Source organism: Panthera tigris, chromosome D4 (assembly GCF_018350195.1).
Source record: "Panthera tigris isolate Pti1 chromosome D4, P.tigris_Pti1_mat1.1, whole genome shotgun sequence".
Classification (NCBI taxonomy): domain Eukaryota; kingdom Metazoa; phylum Chordata; class Mammalia; order Carnivora; family Felidae; genus Panthera; species Panthera tigris.
In genome coordinates this window covers 55,787,871-55,807,226 of record NC_056672.1, presented here as the reverse complement: position 1 = coordinate 55,807,226, position 19,356 = coordinate 55,787,871, and the positions used below count along the sequence as shown (strand labels likewise).

General features: G+C 43.3%; 1 protein-coding gene across 4 annotated transcripts; it reads left to right on the top strand.

The window, feature by feature from the left end:
- Nucleotides 1–309: 309 nt before the first annotated feature.
- Nucleotides 310–18,997, top strand: CD4H9orf24 (chromosome D4 C9orf24 homolog). Of its 4 annotated transcripts, none has more exons than XM_007076557.3 (7): nt 310–618; nt 12,916–13,060; nt 15,151–15,266; nt 16,499–16,574; nt 16,786–17,015; nt 18,326–18,412; nt 18,838–18,997. In XM_007076557.3, the coding sequence occupies exons 1-6, from the start codon at nt 484–486 to the stop codon at nt 18,410–18,412; spliced, it is 789 nt and encodes a 262-aa protein (XP_007076619.1). In that variant the 5' UTR covers nt 310–483; the 3' UTR covers nt 18,838–18,997. The 4 variants fall into 4 exon arrangements, with proteins under 4 accessions (XP_007076619.1, XP_015390515.1, XP_007076618.1 ...); XM_015535029.2 differs by having other exon boundaries at nt 311–618; nt 15,154–15,266; nt 16,786–17,020; XM_007076556.3 differs by having other exon boundaries at nt 311–618; nt 16,786–17,020.
- Nucleotides 18,998–19,356: the final 359 nt, after the last annotated feature.

Here is a 19,356-nt window from a genome sequence, read left to right as displayed (position 1 = left end):
CGTGAGTTCGAGCCCCGCGTCAGGCTCTGTGCTGATGGTTCAGTGCCTGGAGCCTGTTTCAGATTCTGTGTCTCCCTCTCTTTCTGACCCTCCCCCCCACCCCGTTTATGCTCTGTCTCTCTCTGTCTCAAAAATAAATAAACGTTAAAAAAATTTTTTTAAATAAATAAATAAAGAGGCTTGAGGCAGTAAGAGGCTGGGGGTGGGAAGGGAATTGGATCTCCTCACCTCTCCAGGGATGGGGCTGAGCCAGGTGATATCATAATGGGCAGTGCCCATCCTAGAGGGGAAAGCAGGGTGGGGTAGGAGCAGTAAGGTTGTAGAGGAGAGAAGCTGAGAGATCCTCCATAGGAGGGGTCACAGCAGCTAGCGGCACCTGCCGGGGTTGGAGGTGTGGGCTATCTGGGAGGGGGTGGAGGTCACTGATGTCTTACAGGAGTCCTTGGTAGGTAAAGCCCACCACGACATCCCCTAGACCTCACTATGTTCCTCTTCTCCCGTAAGACCAAGACCCCCATCAGCACCTACAGTGACTCCTACAGGGCTCCAACCTCTATCAAGGAGGTCTATAAAGACCCACCTCTGTGGGCCTGGGAAGCCAACAAGTTTGTGACCCCGGTAAGTGGGGGCTGGGTGGGCTGGCAGGCCAGAGTGTATGGTCATGTGTGTCGGAATGACTGGTAGTGTGTGGTTGTCATTATGTGTTTGTAATTATTTGTAGCTGTGTGTGTGTGTGTGCATGTGTGCATACACACACGTGTGTGTGTTTTATTCATTTGCCTAGTCATGGAATTTATAATAATATATAAAATAGTACAAAATTCTGCCCTCATGGTGCCCTGTTACCCCAACAGAGGAGGAGGGGAAAGATAGATAATTATCAAGAAATAAACAAGTTTTATAAATTATCCAAAATGCTATGTAGGAAATAAACAGATTAATGGAAATAGAAAGTAACCAGGCAGAACTACTTAGAGAGGTCATGGAAGAGCTCTTTCTCGTGGTGACATTGAACTGAGACTGGAAAGGTAAGAGAGAAGAACTAGCTCTGTGAAGAGCTCAAAGAATAGGGTTCCAGGCAGAGTGATCAGAAAATGCAAAGGCCCTAAGGCTGCCTGTGGGATATGCCAGGAAATGTGCTATAGGCATGTTTTCATGAATATGTATCACAATCTTCTTGTGTCTGTATGTCTGTGCTTGAAGGTAAGTGGTCAAGTGGGTCTGTGCTGCTTTCACAAGATGGAGACAAGATCTGTGAGTCTACTTGTGACTCTGCTTAAGAGAATTTATCTGTGTGTACCATCCAACAAATGGTGAGTATCTACATGTGCCAGGCACAATGCAGATACAACAATGAAAGCCCAGGCTGTGCCTTTGAAGAGCTCTCAGCAAACAAGGAAACAAAGTAGGGTTGCCCAGTGGATGTACTGGTACAAGAGCTGGAAAGGGGAAAGCATTCCTGGGCAGGTCTACTAAAAGATACTGAAGGAGGAGGCTTCCAGCAGAAAAGAGTTATGGGAAAGGGCAACCTAGAGACAGGAATCCACCAGGAATTAAGAACCGGAGCAGAGAGAGAGGCTAGCCTATGGTGAGAGGAGCCACAGTGGTAGGAGATTTGGAGGCAGAGATTTGGGCTCAGGGCTAGGCTCACAGTGAGGCGGTGAAGGATGAGGGAGGAGGGTATAGGTGAGAGATAAGGAGAGACTGTGACAGTGAAAAAGGAATTTTTTTAATAGGAGAGAATTTTTAAAATAATGTTTATAAAATAAATACATGCTCAATGCAGAAAATTGGGATAACTCAGACAAGCACAAAGCAGAAAGGCCTATAATCTCACTATCCAAATTAACCATTGTTAATTTATTATTATATGCCCTTTCAGGAAGTGAATATCTTTTATGGAAATGGTGTCACATTGTATACTAACATTTTGAATCTTGCTCTTTTCACATAACCACATATCCAGGTACATTTTCTTGTGTAAAAATATTCTATAATGTCATTTTAATGACTCTATGGTATTTTATTTTATGAATGTACCAAAATATATTTAAGGAATCTTATTGGAAATTTATATTACTTATAAAATTTTGCTAGTATAACCGTTTGTGTACATCTGTAGACTTCAACTATTTTCTTAGGATAAATTCTCAAACATGAAATTGTTGGGGGAAATGATATACACACTTCAAAAACCTTTGATACACACTTCAAATTGCTATAATAAGGGTTATAATGATTTACATGCCCATCAGAAAAATATGAGAGTGCCTGCCTGCTTTTTGACATTCAATAGGAGGGCATTTTAAAAAGTAGAACAACAGCTTTTGGTCACCATCTAGATATAAAGAAGAGAGGACAGATAAGGAATACTCCTGGGTTTGGGGCTCTGGCAACTGGAGGAGTAGTTCTATCAACTGAGATTTGGAATTGCAGATTAAAAAGAGATTCAGAGTTCATTTTGGGACAAAAATATTCAAGGACTTCCAAGAGATATCTGGTGAGTAGTTGGATATACTTATGTGAAGCAAAGGGAAGAGGTTTGGCCTACAGATACAGATTTTGAAATCAACATACCATGGTAGCTAAAGTCATAGGAGTGAATGAGATTGCCAAGGAAGAGTAAGAAGGAGGTCAAGGGTGGACTTCAGAGAATATTGATTGTTTAAGAGGAAAGTAAAGGAAGAAGAGCCATAAAAGGAGACTGGGTGATAGGAGGAAAACCAAAGAGAAACCAACAAAGACAGCATTATTAGACAAAGGTCAGAGTCAAATGTCGACACAGATGTGGATCTCTTGGATGTAGTAACCCTTAGTAATCTGGCCAGACAGCTTCAGTGAGTGGAGAGGTGTGAAATCCAGACAGTAGTGAGATTAAAAATGAAGGAAAGGCTTCTCCTTCTGGTAGTATGGTGACCTAGAAACTCTAAAGGGCCCTCCTGCTTCAAAACGACTAGGTCTTGCATAACAGTTTTTATTTTGTTTTGGACTTTCATGGAGATGAGTGGTAAGTATACTTAGAAGGAGGCCCTGAGGATGAATGCCAATATCAGCCCTATAAGCAGGAGTTTATAAGCTAGCTGAAAGGTGAAGAAACTAAATCTTAAACTCCAAACTGAACCAGAAAATTTAGTGATCTCTGGGTCCCTTCCCCCACAACACACATACACACACACATGCACACATGATGAATGTATATCTTCTGTAGTGGAAAATATCCTGAATGTAGGCTTCCAAATATCAGAGTAAAGTCAATCAAATCTGAGTGCACAAGAGATAAAAGGAAACAAACCACCATATGACAGCAGAAACAACAGATAACAGACTAAAACCACCAAGGACTTCAGATATTGCATTAACAGTTAAAGAATACAAAATAATTGTTATGAAATATTAAAAATAAAATGTGATGGGGCGCTTGGGTGGCTCCGGCAGTTAAGTGCCCGACTTCAGCTCAGGTCATGATCTCACAGCTCGTGAGTTCGAGCCCTGCGTCAGGCTCTGTGCTGACAGCTCAGAGCCTGGAGCCTGTTTCGGATTCCGTGTCTCCTTCTCTCTCTGCCCTTCCCCACTCACGCTCTGTCTCTCTCTCCTTCAAAAATAAATAAACATTAAAAAAATTCATTAAAAAAATGAAATCATCAAAATGAGCAAGCAACAAGTGATTATATTTTTTAAAGACCAGACAAATGTAAAAAAGAACCAAATGGAAATTTTAGAAATAAAAAATATACGTGTTAAAACCAAAAACTAAAATAAAAATAAAAAACCAAAAACTCAGTGGATGGGTCAAAGGGCAGATTAGACACAGTTGAAGAGCATCAGTGAAATGACAGAAACAGAAAGACATTCCATGCTCATGGATTAGAACAAATATTGTTAAAATGTCTCCACTATCCAAAGCAATCCAAAGCAGGATTTAATGCAATCCCTATCAAAATACCAACAGCATTTTTCATAGAACTAGAATAAACAATTCTAAAATTTGTATGAAACCACAAAAGACCCCAAATAGCCAAAGCAATTTTAAAAAAGAAAACCAAGCTGGAGGCATCACAATTCCAGACTTCAAATTATATTAAAAACTGTAGTAATCAGGGGCACCTGGGTGGCTCAGTCCATTGGTTGACTGACTCTTGGTTTCGACTCAGGTCATGATCTCATGGTTCGTGGGTTCAAGCCCCACGTTGGGCTCTGTGCTGACAGTGTGGAGCCTGCTTGGGATTCTCTCTCTCCCTAGCTCTCTGCCCCTCCCCCTGCTTGTGCTGGCTCTATCTCTCTCAAAATAAATAGACATTTTTTAAAAAGCTGTAGTAATCCAAACAGTATGGTGCTGGCACAAAAATAGACACAAAACAATAGAACAGAATAGAAAACCCAGAGATAAACTCACAACTATATGGTCAATTAATCTTTGATAAAGCAGGAAAGAGTATCCAATGGAAAATGGAAGTCTCTTCAACAACTGGTGTTGGAAAAATGGGACATCAACATGGAACAGAAAGAAACTGTACCACTTTCTATACACAAAAAGTTCAAATGGATTAAAACATAAATGTGTGACCTGAAACCATAAAAATCCTAGAAGAGTACACAGGTAGTAACCTCTAACATTGCCTGTAGCAATTTTTTTCTAGATATGTCTCCTGAGGTGAGGGAAACAAAAGCAAAAGTAAACTATTAGGTCTACATCAAAATAAAAAGCTTCTGCATGTCAAGGAAACAATCAACAAAACTAAAAGGAAACCTTACAGGAGATGCCTCAGTGACTCAGTCAGTTAAGCTTCAGACTCTTGGTTTTGGTTCAAGTCATGATCTCATGGTTTGTGGGATCAAGCCCTGAGTACAGTTCTGCACTGGCAGTGTGGAGCCAGCTTGGGATTCTCTCTCTCCCCCTCTCTCTGCCCCTCCTCAGCTCTCTCTCTCAAAGTAAATGAATAAACTTTTCAAAAAATTTTAATTTTTAATTTAAAAAAATTTAAAGGCAACCTACAGAATGGGAGAAGGTATTTGCAAATGACATATCCAATAAAGAGTTAATATCTAAAATATATAAAGAACTTTTAAAACTCACCCACAAAAGAAATAATCCAATTTTTAAATGGGCAGAAGACAAGAACAAATATTTCTCTAAGGAAGACATACAGATGGCCAACAGACACATGAAAAGGTGTTCATTATCACTTACCATCAGGGAAATGCAAATCAAAACTACAATGAGCTATTACTTCACGCCTATCAGAATGACTAAAATCAACAACACAAGAAACAGGGGTTGGTGAAGATGTGGAAAAATGAGAACCCTCTGACACCATTGATGGGAATGCAAACTGGTACAGCCACTGTAGAGGTTCCTTAAAAAATTAAAAATAGAACTACCCAATGATCCAGCAATCACACTACTAGGTATTTACCCAAAGAATACAAAAATGCTAATTCAAAGGGATACGTGCAGCTCTATGTTTATAGCACATTATTTACAATAGCCAAGATATGGAAGCAGCCCAAGTGTCCATCGACTGATGAATGAAGATATGGTATATATATATATATATATATATATATATACAATGGAATATTATTCAGCCAATAAAAAAGAGTGAAACCTTGCCATTTGTAATGATATGGATAGAGCTAGAGGGTATAATGCTAAGTGAAATAAAAACAAATACCATGGTTTAACTCATGTGGAATCTAAGAAACAAAACAAATGAGCAAAGAGGAAAAAAGAGAGAAAGAAACCAAGAAACAGACTCTTAACTATAGAGAACAAACGATAGTTATCAGAGGTGAGGTGGGTTGAGGGATGGGTTAAATAGATGATAGGGATTAAGGAGTGTACTTGTTGGAATGAGCACTGGATGATATACAGAATTGTTGAATCACTATAAAGTACACATGAAAATAATACAACACTGTATGTTAACTAACTGGAATTTAAAAAGAAATGTTTTTAAATGTCAGTGAAATGAAAGAGCAAAAGAAATTTCCCAGAATGCAGCACAGAGACCCAGTGTTAAAAAATATAAAAGAAACATTAAGCAATATGAAAAGACAGAAGAAGATCCCATACACATCTACTCAGAGTCTCAGAAGGAAAGAGCAGAAAGGAAAATAGGCATTATCTGAAGAGAAAAAGGCTCCAAATTTTCCAGAACTAATGAAAGAAATGAATCCACAGATATAGAATTAAATAAAAGGAATTTCACACTCTGGTACCTCACAGTGGAACTTCGTAACACCAGCTTAAGAGATGACCTTAAAAACAGGCAGAGGAAAATTATTTTCAAACTCTCTTCCTTTCAAGAATAAAAGTAAGATAAAGATATTTACAGGCAAACAAAAACTAAAGTGTTTACTACCATCAGACCTGTAATAAAAGAACTTCTAAAGGCCGTACTTTGGGGAGAAGGAAAGTGATCACATAAGGAAGGTCCAAGATGCAAAAAAGAATGGTGAGCTAAGAAATTAGTAAACATAAGATAAATTTAAGCAACCAATGTCAATGAAAATAATTGTGATTTTTAATTTGTTAAATTTAAGAAAAGAGCCAAAATTTGGAAAACAACATGAGATAAGTTGCATATTGGAAAACAATATCATGTAAGATGCAAAGGTAAGAAAGGAATACAACAACCTTATTATTTACAGATAATACAGTTGTATTATTAGAATAAGAATTTAGAAAGTTGGGTGAATATAAGATAAAAAGTCAATGACATTTCTTTTTTTTTGACATTTCTCTACATTAACAGCAAATATTTAGAAAGCATTATTTTATTTTGTTTTATTTTTTAAAAATTTTCATGTATTTATTCATCTTAAGTAATCTCTACACCCAACTTGTGGATCAAACTCATGACCCCAAGATCCAGAGTGGTGTGCTTTTCCTACAGAGGCAGCCAGGAGCCCGAGGAAGCATAATTTAAAATATATATCTATATAGGGGTGCCTGGGTGGATCAGTAGGTTAAGCATCTGACTCTTGATTTTGGCTCAGATCATGATCTCACCGTTCATGAGATCAAGCCCCCCATCAAGCTCTGTGCTGACAGCGTGGAGCCTGCTTGGGCTTCTCTCTCTCCCTGTCTCTCTGCCCCTCCCTCACTCATGCTTTCTCTCTCTCTCTCTCTCAAAAATAAATGTTTCTAAATAAAAATTAAAAGATATATACACAGATACATACATATATGTATATCATTCTAGCAAGAAGAAACAAAAGTAAGTAGAAATAAATCTGTGTATAAAACTATATGGATAATATAAAACTTTTAATACTTAAGAATATAAATAAATGGAGAAGTATAACATGTTTTTGGATTGGAAGAATGACCAACATAAAAATTCAAAGCAATTCTCAACAGTATTTTTTGAAGACTTTGAAAAGCTGTTTCTAAAATTTATAGAGGGGTGCCTGTCTGGCTCAGTCAGTAGAGAATACAACTCTTGATCTTGAGGTCATGAGTTCAAATCCCACCTTGGGTATAGAGATGACTTTTAAAAAATTGAAATTTATAGAGAAAAGCAGAGGCCCCAGAAATAACTAAAACACACCAGAGAAGGAGGAGATTTGCCCAATCAGAAAGTAGTATTATTACTAAGCTATAGAAATTTATAAAGCATAGTATTACTGTAGGGACAGCCAAATTGATTGATAGAGAATGAAACAGATCAGATACGGAGCCATATATAAATATATATGGGAACGATATACAACAGAGATGATTGAAAGTAAAGCTATGGGAAAAGATATATCACACTTGGGGTAGCATTACAAATCAGTGGATGGGGGAGAGATAGACTATTCAATGAGACAATCGGTTGTCCATAAGGATAAAAAGAAAACTGATTCCTAACTCACACCCAACTCCAATAGCAATTCCTGACAGATTAAAGGCTTAAATATAGAAAGTAAAACTATAGCTTTTAGAGGAAAATATAGGACATTATCTCCATTATCTTAGAGTATGATTGTATTTCTTAAGTTACAAAAGTACTACATAAAAGAAGAGATTAATAAATTCATATATGTTAAAATTAAGAACTTCTGTTCATTAAAAGACACTATAAAGAAAATGAAGATACAAGCCACAGAAAGAAAATATTTGCAACATGTAATTGACAAAGGATTAGTACATGGAATATACAACTATAATTGTCTGGGCTAAAATTTACATATGTATTTTGACTCTCTCCTGAAACTCTCTAAAACTCCTGTAAATGGAGTTTAACACATAAACTCACAAGAGTAGTAAGAGACAGAAGGGACAATGGTAGCAAAATTTCAGAGGCTTGAAAGTACAATAAATAAGTAGTACCTGACAGCAGATCTGAGAAAGCAGAATCCAAGCCAGCAGAAGGGAACACAAGACATAATTCAAATTAAAACTGCAGAATTTTCAAAAAAGCTCAGGAATTGGTAATACTAGGCTTCTCTGTAACTGAAGATGGGAAAGAACCAAGGCTAAAATAAGGATGTTTTGAAAGCCATTTAAGAAGCAGTTAAACCCGGGGCATCTGGGTGGCTCAGTTGGTTTAGCATCTCTTGATTTCAGCTCAGGCTATGAACCCAGGGTCATAGGATTGAGCCCCACTTCAGGTTCTGTGCTGGGCATGGAGCCTGCTTGGGATTCTCTCTCTCCCTCTGCCCCTCTACCTCTCTCTCTCTCTCTCTCAAAAAAAACCCCAGCTAAACCCACTAATCCCCTCTTCTATTCCATGCCATGGGGTGACTGCCTGCCCCACCTCTGCAAAAGTTAGAAAGCTTATCTTTTGGTGAGGATCTCAGGCCCAGTTGAGAGCAGGGTACCATATTGAAAACAGGTGAACCTCTACATACTGAATCCTAAAACCCCCAGCACCTCTCTTCTCCACTAGGTTCTCAGAACACTGGCAGCCTAGGTCACCACCTGCAGGCTAGAGATTGAGTCTCTTATGAAAGATCTGATCAGCCCAAGAGGAAAGACCTACAGATACTGACAGAATTTGACAAAAGTAGTTTAGCCAAGCCATCCTACAATGATTCTCATGGTTGATAAAGCCCACCCACAGCTCAAAGCCTCCAGTAAGCTTTTTTAGTCTCCCACTCATAAACATGAGTAGACAATCAAAAATACACACATCTTCCCTGATGAACATGGATGCAAAAATCCTCAACAAGATATTAGCCAACCGGATTCAACAATACGTAAAAAAAAATATTCACCACGACCAAGCGGGATTTATAACTGGGATGCAGGGTTGGTTCAATATCTGCAAAACAATTAACGTGATTCATCACATCAATAAAAGAAAGGACAAGAACCATATGATCCTCTCAATAGATGCAGAGAAAGCATTTGACAAAATACAGCATCCTTTCTTGATAAAAACCCTCAAGAAAGTAGGGATAGAAGGAGCATACCTCGAGATCATAAAAGCCATATATGAACGACCCAACGCTAATATCATCCTCAATGGGGAAAAACTGAGGAACAAGACAGGGATGTCCACTCTTGCCACTGTTATTCAACATAGTATTGGAAGTCTTAGCCTCAGCAATCAGACAACACAAAGAAATAAAAGGCATCCAAATCGGCCAGGAGGAGGTCAAACTTTCACTCTTCACAGATGACATGTTACTCTATATGGAAAACTCAAAAGATTCCACCAAAAACTGCTAGAACTGATCCATGAACTCAGCAAAGTGGCAGGATATAAAATCAATGCACAGAAATCGGTTGCATTCCTGTACACCAACAATGAAGTGACAGAGAAATCAAGGAATCGATCCCATTTACAGTTGCACAAAAAACCATAAAATACCTAGGAATAAATCTAACCAAAGAGGTGAAAAATCTATACACTGAAAACTATAGAAAGATTATGAAAGAAATTGAAGAAGGCACAAAAAAAATGGAAAAAGATTCCATGCTCCTGAATAGGAAGAACAAATATTGTTAAAATGTTGATACTACCCAAAGCAATCTACATATTCAATGCAATCCCTATCAAAGTAAAACCAGGATTCTTCACAGAGCTAGAACAAATAATCCTAAAATTGATACGGAATCAGGAAAGACCCCAAATAGCCAAAGCAATCTTGAAAAAGAACACCAAAGCAGGAGGCATCACAATCCCAGACTTCAAGCTATACTACAGATCTGTAATCATCAAGACAGTATGGTACGAGCACAAGAACAGACACTCAGATCAATGGAACACAATAGAGAACCCAGAGATGGACCCACAAACATATGGCCAACTAATTTTTGACAAAGCAGGAAAGAATATCCAATGGAATAATGACAGTCTCTTCAGCAAGTGGTGCTGGGAAAACTAGACAGCGACATGCAGAAGAATGAACCTGAACCACTTTCCTACACCATACACAAAAACTCAAATGGATGCAAGACCTCAATTTAAGACAGGAAGCCATCAAAATCCTCGAGGAGAAAGCAGGTAAAAACCTCTTTGATCTTGACCACAGCAACTTATTACTCAACACGTCTCTGGAGGCAAGGGAAACAAAAGCAAAATTGAACTACTGGGACCTCATCAAAATAAAAAGTTTCTGCACAGCGAAGGAAACAATCAGCAAAACTAAAGGCAACTGACAGAATGGGAGAAGATATTTGCAAATGACAGATAAAGGGTTAGTATCCAAAATCTATAAAGAACTTATCAAACTCAACACCCAAAAAACAAATAATCCAGTGAAGAAATGGGAAAAAGACATGAATAGACACTTCTCCAAAGAAGACATCCAGATGGCCAACCGACACACGAAAAAATGCTCCACATCACTCATCATCCGGGAAATACAAATCAAAACCACAATGAGTTACCACCTCACACCTGTCAGAATGGCTAACATTAACAACTCAGGCAACAACAGATGTTGGTGAGGATGTGGAGAAAGAGGATCTCTTTTGCATTGTTGGTGGGAATGCAAGCTGGTGCAGCCACTCTGGAAAACAGTATGGAGGTTCCTCAAAAAACTAAAAATAGAACTACCCTACAACCCAGCAATTGCACTACTAGGCATTTATCCACGGGATACAGGTGTGCTGTTTCGAAGGGAGGCATGCACTCCCATGTTTATAGCAGCACTATCAACAATAGCCAAAGTATGGAAAGAACCCAAATGTCCATCGATGGATGAATGGATAATGGAGTATTACTCAGTAATCAAAAAGAATGAAATCTTGCCACTTACAACTACGTGGATGGAACTGGAGGGTATTATGCTAAGTGAAATTAGTCAGAGAAAGACAAAAATCGTATGCCTTCACTCATATGAGGACGTTAAGAGACAAAACAGATGACCATAAGGGACGGGAAACAAAAATAATATAAAAACAGGGAGGGGGACAAAACAGAAGAGACTCATAAATATGGAGAACAAACTGAGGGTTGCTGGAGAGGTTGTGGGAGGGGGGATGGGCTAAATGGGTAAGGGGCATTAAGGAATCTACTCCTGAAATCATTGTTTCACTATATGCTAACTAATTTGGATATACATTTTAAAAAATAAAAAATAAAATTTAAAAAAATCAATGGGAAAAATTTAAATGGTTCTATAAAAAAATACAGACATCTGAGTAAAGCCTCTGAGGGAAAATTGATAATGTCAATGAGTTCTTTTAAATGACTCTGTATGTGTATGTGTGTGTGTATGATTGTATAGCTCTACATCTGTATGTGTGCATGTATGTATGTATGTATGTATAAAGGTCAGGGGAATGCCAAGTCATGGGGCTCTTTTACTCATATGGAGTACAACTGTGCAGGGGTCTGCCCACAAAACAAAACCTCAGCTGGGCACAGAGATCCAAGAAACCCCTCAGCTGCAAGGTTTTCAGGGAAATAGGGACACCAGGTCTAATCTTGGCCAAGAGAAGACTTTGCCCTTCATATCATAAGGGAGAAATGTGGGTACACATTTCCAGCACCTTGCTTTTCCACTATGTCCACCACATCCCAGCACCTTGCTGCCCACTATTAGGAAGTCCTTTCTGGTCTCTGACTTTGCTGATTGTCCCACCTCTGTAACCCAGCTGCCTTTTCATACAGCTGCTTGCAGAGATCTACTGTATCACAACTAACTTGGTATTCTGCCCTCAGCTGAGAACAAGGGAGCCCCAAAGGTAGGTCTTAATCAGGAATTCCACAGATCTAGCCAAACAAGGGTTTGGGAGAGGGTTTGGGAGGGTTGTAGGAGATAAGACTAAGATGAGGTAAACCCCAAGAAGCAGAGGGACCCAGGGCCTCAAACAAGAGGAGGAAAAAGGTCAGGGTAGGATAAGGACTAGCGCAAAGTGAATGTCAGGGTCAAGGGTAATATCAGTGTCAACATCAGAGCCACAGTAGACTCAGGGTCAAGTTGGAGTCAGGGAATTCAATTTTAAATTAGGTGTCCTTCCAGCCCCATCCTACATATCCTTCAAGGTGCCAGATTTCCAGAGAGCACTCCCTGTCCAAAATACCTGCATAAGGTAGCTGGATCCAAGGACAGCCAGCTTTTCCCGAGGCTCCAGGTTATACCAGGGGTCTATTGGTCTGTTGGACACCCAGGCCCTGCTCCCAGATAGCCCACAGTCTGGAAGAACGAGGACAGAAATACCCAGCTCTTCCCTGAAAGATCTCCCAGTCAAGAAAAAGACAGAAATGAGAACATCAGAAAAGCACTCTGAGGACAAATGCCTGGCTCCAAGCCTGAGCCTTAGATAGAAAGAAAGGAGCAAAGTGTAATTCAAACAAAAAAAAAAACTATGCAGAGGGGGCCAAGACTGGCATGAGGATCCCTCTGGCATAGGGAGGAGTGTTGACCCACCTGGGCTGACTTTCTCAATAGGGGCTGTATCTGAGTCCAGCAGGACACCAAGGCTGGAGCCTCTATGAACCTAGCTATTTCCTCCCCTCTCCCTTTGCCCAGGGCCTGACTCAGACTATGCAGCGCCACGTGGATCCTGAAGCCCTGCAGAAGATGGTCAAATGTGCTGTGCAGGACTACAGCTATAAGAGTTCCATAGCAGGCCACCCCTACTTTCCTGAGAAATACTGGCTCTGTCAAGAGAAAGGTAGGTCCTCACCCCTTACTCAACTCTGACCCCACTCAGTGACCTCAACAATGACCCTTAACCTTAGTCCAACTTGGATCCTGATGTCCACCCTGATCCCATATCAACTTTATCCTCACCCATAATCTGGGCTTCTCCATTCACCTCCACCCCAGCTTGACTCCCAACCACCTGACCTGACCCTGTTCCTGACCCTATTCCTGACCCTAGAGGAGGAGACCCAGGCCCTGACTTTTGGGAGTTTCATGCCTGTGCCAAAGAACCAGAATATGCCTGGGTCTTATCCCTAGAGAGATGGAGGGAGTATTAACCTCCTCCAAACAAATCCCTCCAGGTATATTCCAGTGCCATCTTTTCCCATCTTCTTAGTGACTCTCTTCTATCACTGTCCCCATCTCTGCTGCATCTCTCTGCCCTAGCACACCTCTTTCCCCCCAACCGGAAGCCTTTTCTAATCCCTTCCTTCCTAAAAATTCCCTTAGTCCTCCCCTTCTCAACTAAGATTCTTGGAAACATAGTCTACACTCGGTGTCTCTACTTCCTTACTCCTTCTTACACCTTATGACGAATTATCTTTCCCATTTGGTTAGATGTTTATGAGGTCTCCCCATACATTCCAAAAGACCAGAGTCTTGTCTCATTTACAGTTGTGCCCTCCATCTAGAACACCATCAGGCCTAATAAGTATTTATTGAATTAATTGATGATAAATATTTATCCAGTTGAAATTGGGAGTCTGAATCTCCTACACTCAAACATTAAAACTGCTCTTGTGTAGTTCTAATTACCACATCCATGGGACTTTTCAATTTTTACCTTATGAGACCTACACTATGCATTTCAGTCTCTGACCACTCTTTCCTTCTTGAAATTCCTTCCTTCCTCAGCTTCTCTGATGCTTCATTTGCCTGGGTCTCTTATCCCCCCATCCCGGAAATGTGGGGTTCCTCGGGGTGCTAATCTGAGCCCTCTTCTCTCCTTACTCCTCTCCTAAGACCATTTTATCTAACAATGTCTTAAACGACAACTCTCTTTATTTCTATCCTTGACTTCTCACCAGAATTCCACTCTCCATCGGATTATAGTCAACTTTACCTGAATGTCCCCAAACACCTCAAACTTAGTATTTCCAACTCACCAATCCAGAACTCCAAATCCCAACACACTGTCCCACCCATAAACACACCTGCTCTTCCTCTAGGGTTCCTACACCTCCTTCCCTGGTGTCTCTCACATGTGTTCTTTCAGAGTGTTAGGGTAGTAGATCACAGATGGCCTTTAGGATAGACTTAGATGACTGGGCGAGTGGGGCTTTGAAGGATTTTTAGGTAGAGAAGTGTCTTGGTCTGATTTTCATTTGTGAAAATCTATGTAGAGAGTGGATTTAGGATTTCAAGAGGAGACAGGGAGGTTAGTAGGCTAATTGTAATAATAGTTTTCTATGTACCAGGCATTGTTCCAAGCTTTTTACATATATTAACTCACTGAAATCTCACAACAACCCTGTGAGGTATATCGTACTATTACCCCATTTTAAAATTGAGAAGACTGAGACACAGTGAAATTAATTAATTCAGTCAAGGTCATATAGAGCTAATATTTGGCAGAGCTGAGATTTGAACCCCAAATATCTGTGGAGTTCATTCTATTAATCACGACATGATATTGTCTCCTGCTTATGGTACTGAAGAGATACAGAGGTGAGATCATGGGGGACTGGAAGAGGGGATAGATTCAAGTGATTTTAAGGATGCAGAATAAGCAAATTTTGGAGCCTGGATGTGGAAGATGAGAGGGGGGAATTGGGAGAAGGATCCATTTTCAGGCTGGCTGATTCAGAGAGGGTGGTGCCAGGATGCAAAGTGATCAGCTCAAAGGATCCAGACCCCACTCAGGAGCTTGCCTTAGGTGAAAAATGGCCTACATCTCAGTGTCCAAATCTGGGGACAGGCTGGTCTTGACTGGCCTGAGGGATATTAGTAAGAGTCCAGCTTTGTGCTGGGGATCAGAGGAGAAACATCTAGGGAGACCTGGATCCTGGGGTAGAATAAGGAATAACAATGTCTTATGTCTCTACCCCTATGATCAAGTAGACAAATGCAACCCATACTACCTATGTGGTGACCGGTATAACACATGGAGGATGGGACCTTACAACTGTACCAGCTGGAACAAACATACCACATGCCTTCCCCAGCTACCTAAGGTATCTACTGTGACCAACCCAGATGCCTGGGGTCTGGGACACACACCTCCCTCCCCTTTTAAACCACAGTGACGGGGTGCCTGGGTGGCTCAGTGGGTTGAGCGTCCGGATTTGGCTCAGGTCATGATCTCACGGTGCATGAGTTCGAGCCCCGCGTCGGGCTCTGTGCTGACAGCTCAGAGCCTGGAGCCTGCTTTGGATTCTGTCTCCTCCTCTCTCTCTCTCTGCCCCTCTCCTGCTCATGTTCTGTCTCTCTCTCTCTCTCTCTCTCTCTCTCTCAAGAATAAATAAACTTTAAAAAAATGTAATAAAATAAAAAATAAGAAAATAAACCACAGTGACCAATTAGTTCCTCATCCCTTTCCCACCAGCAATGTTCCAGGGCTCTTTCCCAAGTGTGAAATTAGGGTTTGTATCTTCTAGGGGACAAGGGAGCCCAGGAATGGAGCTGTATGAAAAACTCCTGGTCCCCTGGATCCCAAACTTTGGTGGGGCTCTGTGGGGACACAACTAGTGTGCACTCCCTGACTTGCTACCTTCCTGAAGCTTGCCACCTGGCCCCTTCCCACAAGGTCTAGCCAAGAAGTCAATGACCTGCTCCACTCTCCTCTCCTTTATGATGTGAGCATTGACAATTGGAGGGAGATCAAGGCCACCCAGTGGCAGTGTAGATAGATACAGAAGAGTCTTCTAAGGAGATAGGAAGGAGCCCAGGCCGGAGGAAAGAGGAAATTTGAGAGGATGGGAGGCCAGAGCAGAGGTTCTCAACTGTAGGCTGATGGCTGAGCTCGGGTTTACTGAACACTTGTGAATCAGAACTTCCTCAAGAATCAGAATTTTTCACAAGTTCTCCAGGTGATTCTGATGGACAGGCAATATTGTAGTATTGACACTCCCTCTCCTCAATTAGAGACACACCGAGACACAACCACACAGAAGCTAGACAAAGAGAGGTAAAATCAAAGGCAAAGGCTGAGGCAGGGTTGCAGAGGTCCAGGTCCAGACCTGTCCACCTACAGCTCCACTTCCTTCCCTCCCCTTCCCCTCCCCGGAAGCAGAGTAAATGCGTTCCCAGGTGACAGTCCTAAACACTCAGAGCCTGGGAGAGTAGGGGATCATCTGGAGGGCAGGAGAAGACATGGCCTGGAACTGGTCCAGAGGTTCAGGGAGGACCCCCAAAAGGAGGAACCCTTCCAGGTCAGAGTTTGAGGTACCATGTGTGCCACTTCCAGGAGGCTGGAATGGAGACAGCTGTTCGAGGAATGCCCTTGCAGTGCCCTCCTAAGCCGGAACGACTCAATGCCTACGGTAACAGATGGTGGTCGGTGGTGGGGTAGACCAGAAGGACGGTGGGATGGGACCTAGGGGACTGAGCAGAGGATAAAGGTTCTATAGAGGGTGTAATCCTGTCTCTACCTGTCCCTGTTTTTGTCTCCATCTCTTCCTGTCTCTGACCCTGTCTCTTCCCTTTCCTGTAACTCTGTATCTGGGTCTCCTGGGCTTGGGGCCGCGGACGTAGAGCGTGAGGTGGTGGTGAATATGTTGAACTCGCTGTCACGGAACCAGCGGCTGCCGCAGATCACTCCCCGATGCGGGTGCGTGGACCCGCTGCCGGGCCGCCTGCCCTTCCAGGGTTATGAAAGCTCTTGCTCAGGCCGCCACTACTGTCTACGCGGGATGGACTACTACGTGACCAGAGCACCCTGCACGGAACGCTGCCACCGGCCTTTGTGCGCAGAGCAGCCGACTGTAAGGTTCGCTGGGCAGCTCCAGCCTTAGACGGGCCCGCTCCCGAACAAGCCCCGCCCCCCGGGGGGGTCCAGTTTACCGCAGCTGTGCGTGCCCTATCCCTCACCAGTTCTAGCTCTGCCCTACCCCTATGCCAGACCCTACCCCACTTGCAGCCGCCTCTAACCCGTACTGGGCCCTGTCCTGTTCTGCCCTCTGGCCCCAGGGCCTGGGCTGAGCCCTGAGACCGGAGAATCTGCACGAAGATTCCCCCAGGTTCCTGGCCCTATCCGTCCCGAACTGGGCTCAAGGTCAACCTGGTTCCTGTACCTGTTCTAGAGGCCCCACCCGGAAGGTTGTGGGGTTGGGGGGCGGAGGGTTGTTTTATGTTTTTGTTTGTTTTGCTTTGTTTTGTTTTGAGGAAGAAACCCTCTGCACACCAGTCGGTCGCATCCCCTTCCCACACTCCGTTCCCTATCTGGATACCAGGTCCTGGAGACGCAGGTTCTAGCCTGCGGAGTGCCATGTGTGCTCAAAAAAGTGGCTTGTGTTCCTGGGTCTTGGTCACTGTCGACAACGGGCAGGGTCATTGCCCCGTGTTATGTGAGCAAGGAAATAGTAACCGCATTACCAGAGGGGCCCTGACCTCGGAGCACCTCTGAAAGTGGACAACTTAGCGTGTTGCTGTTGAGGAAACAGACCCGAGAGCTCAGCTACAACCTTAACTGCAGCGCAACCTTCTCCCTGCACCAGATGGCAGTCGAAGTGGGCTGAGTCTGGGAGAACTCCAAAGTCCGCTGGGGGTCTTAGAGAGCTTGGGAGAGGAAGGGGGGGTCCTGGATCCTGTTCCTAACCCCTGGTGATTCCCTCCCCGCCACCACCACCCCCCCCCCCCAGCCCTTTCCCAGAGAGTCTGATTCATTGTGCGAGGCTGAGTCTCATCCCTCACAAGGGCAGAGGGGCGGGGGGAGCGAGAAAGTTCCTGAGCCTTAGAAATGCCGTTAGTGCTGGAATAGCTGCCCTTCAGTGGAGAGGATCCGGGGGCTCCCAGGTCTTCAACGACTGGAGCCCAGCCCTCCCCAGAGTCCACCGTGCTCCATGGCCCAGCCTGGGCGGCAGAAACGAGGCCTAACGAGGATAGGGACTTTCAGATGTCTTCCCAGAGGTGATACTTCCTTCGGTGGGGTCTTGAAGGGCCAAGAGGCAGGAGGGGAGGATCTCCGAGCCATAGGACTGACACCTGAAGCGCTGCTAGGAACCTTGGTGTGGGTTTGGGAATAGGATTAAATCAGAAGGCCCGACGTCCTCCTGCCCAACACTTCCTCTTCCAGGGGTGTATCGCCCTGCGAGCACCGGCCCGGAATGCAATGTGCTGTTATAACTCCCCCGCCGTCATACTACCCTTGTCCGAACCTTAGGTAAGTCTGGCGGAAACACATTGCAAATGCGCTTAGCGCAGCGGGGACCGCGGAGACAGTTGTCCGCTGCGATGCACTGATTGGAAGATACCACCAGGGGGCGCTAGTACCATGGGGACGTCAAAGCTGGCAAGGGAATGAAGAACCCCATGAGAGGGCACGGAGGCTGGCATGGAAGGGTCCACAGGTTGGCAGTGGGGCTTAGACTCAAGAGATCAAAGCATTAGGTTCAGGGCTTGAAGATAAGAAATTAATGTCAGGGAGTGTGTATTGGGAATCAGAAATTTAACAATAGAATCTAAGATCAGGAGGTCAGTGTTAGAGCATGGGGCAGTATTAGGGGCAAATTTTGGGGCACAGTTAGCACTGAGAATTGGAATCAGACCTATGAGGGTCTAAAAGAACTGACCCATTTCTCCCCACAGATGGGACACAAGTCACTTCAAGAAGACTGGTGGCCCCCAAAGAAACAACTATGTCATCCACCCTGAGTTTGTGTCTGAAACCTATCCTGATTGCCACTGCTGGTAGAGCCCAGGCTGGTGGGGACAAGGGGGCTGAGCAGTAAATAAACTCTTCACCCCAGAGGCTGCTTCCTGCATCCTTACCCAGCAGGATCTGGCAGTGAGGAGCCAGTCACACAGGCCTCTGCCAAGCCCCCTCTGAGCTGTAGTTTCTCAGTCATCCTGCCCTGAGCCCTCCCTGCCCCCATCTCAGTGTTTCTCTTTGGTGGCCCTGAGTGCCCTCCTGATAGATAACATCAGCTGGTGATCTCCCCTCCACCCAAACTAACGGGTCTACCTAGCCATGCAGGGAGGGCCCAAGGACCTCACACCCAGGAGGTCCCTCCAGCTGACATTTCTTCAGTATCTCCCAAACCTAGATGTTCCCTCACTGCCACATCTCAGTGGACCCAGAATCTTCCATTCTGCAGTCAGAGACCT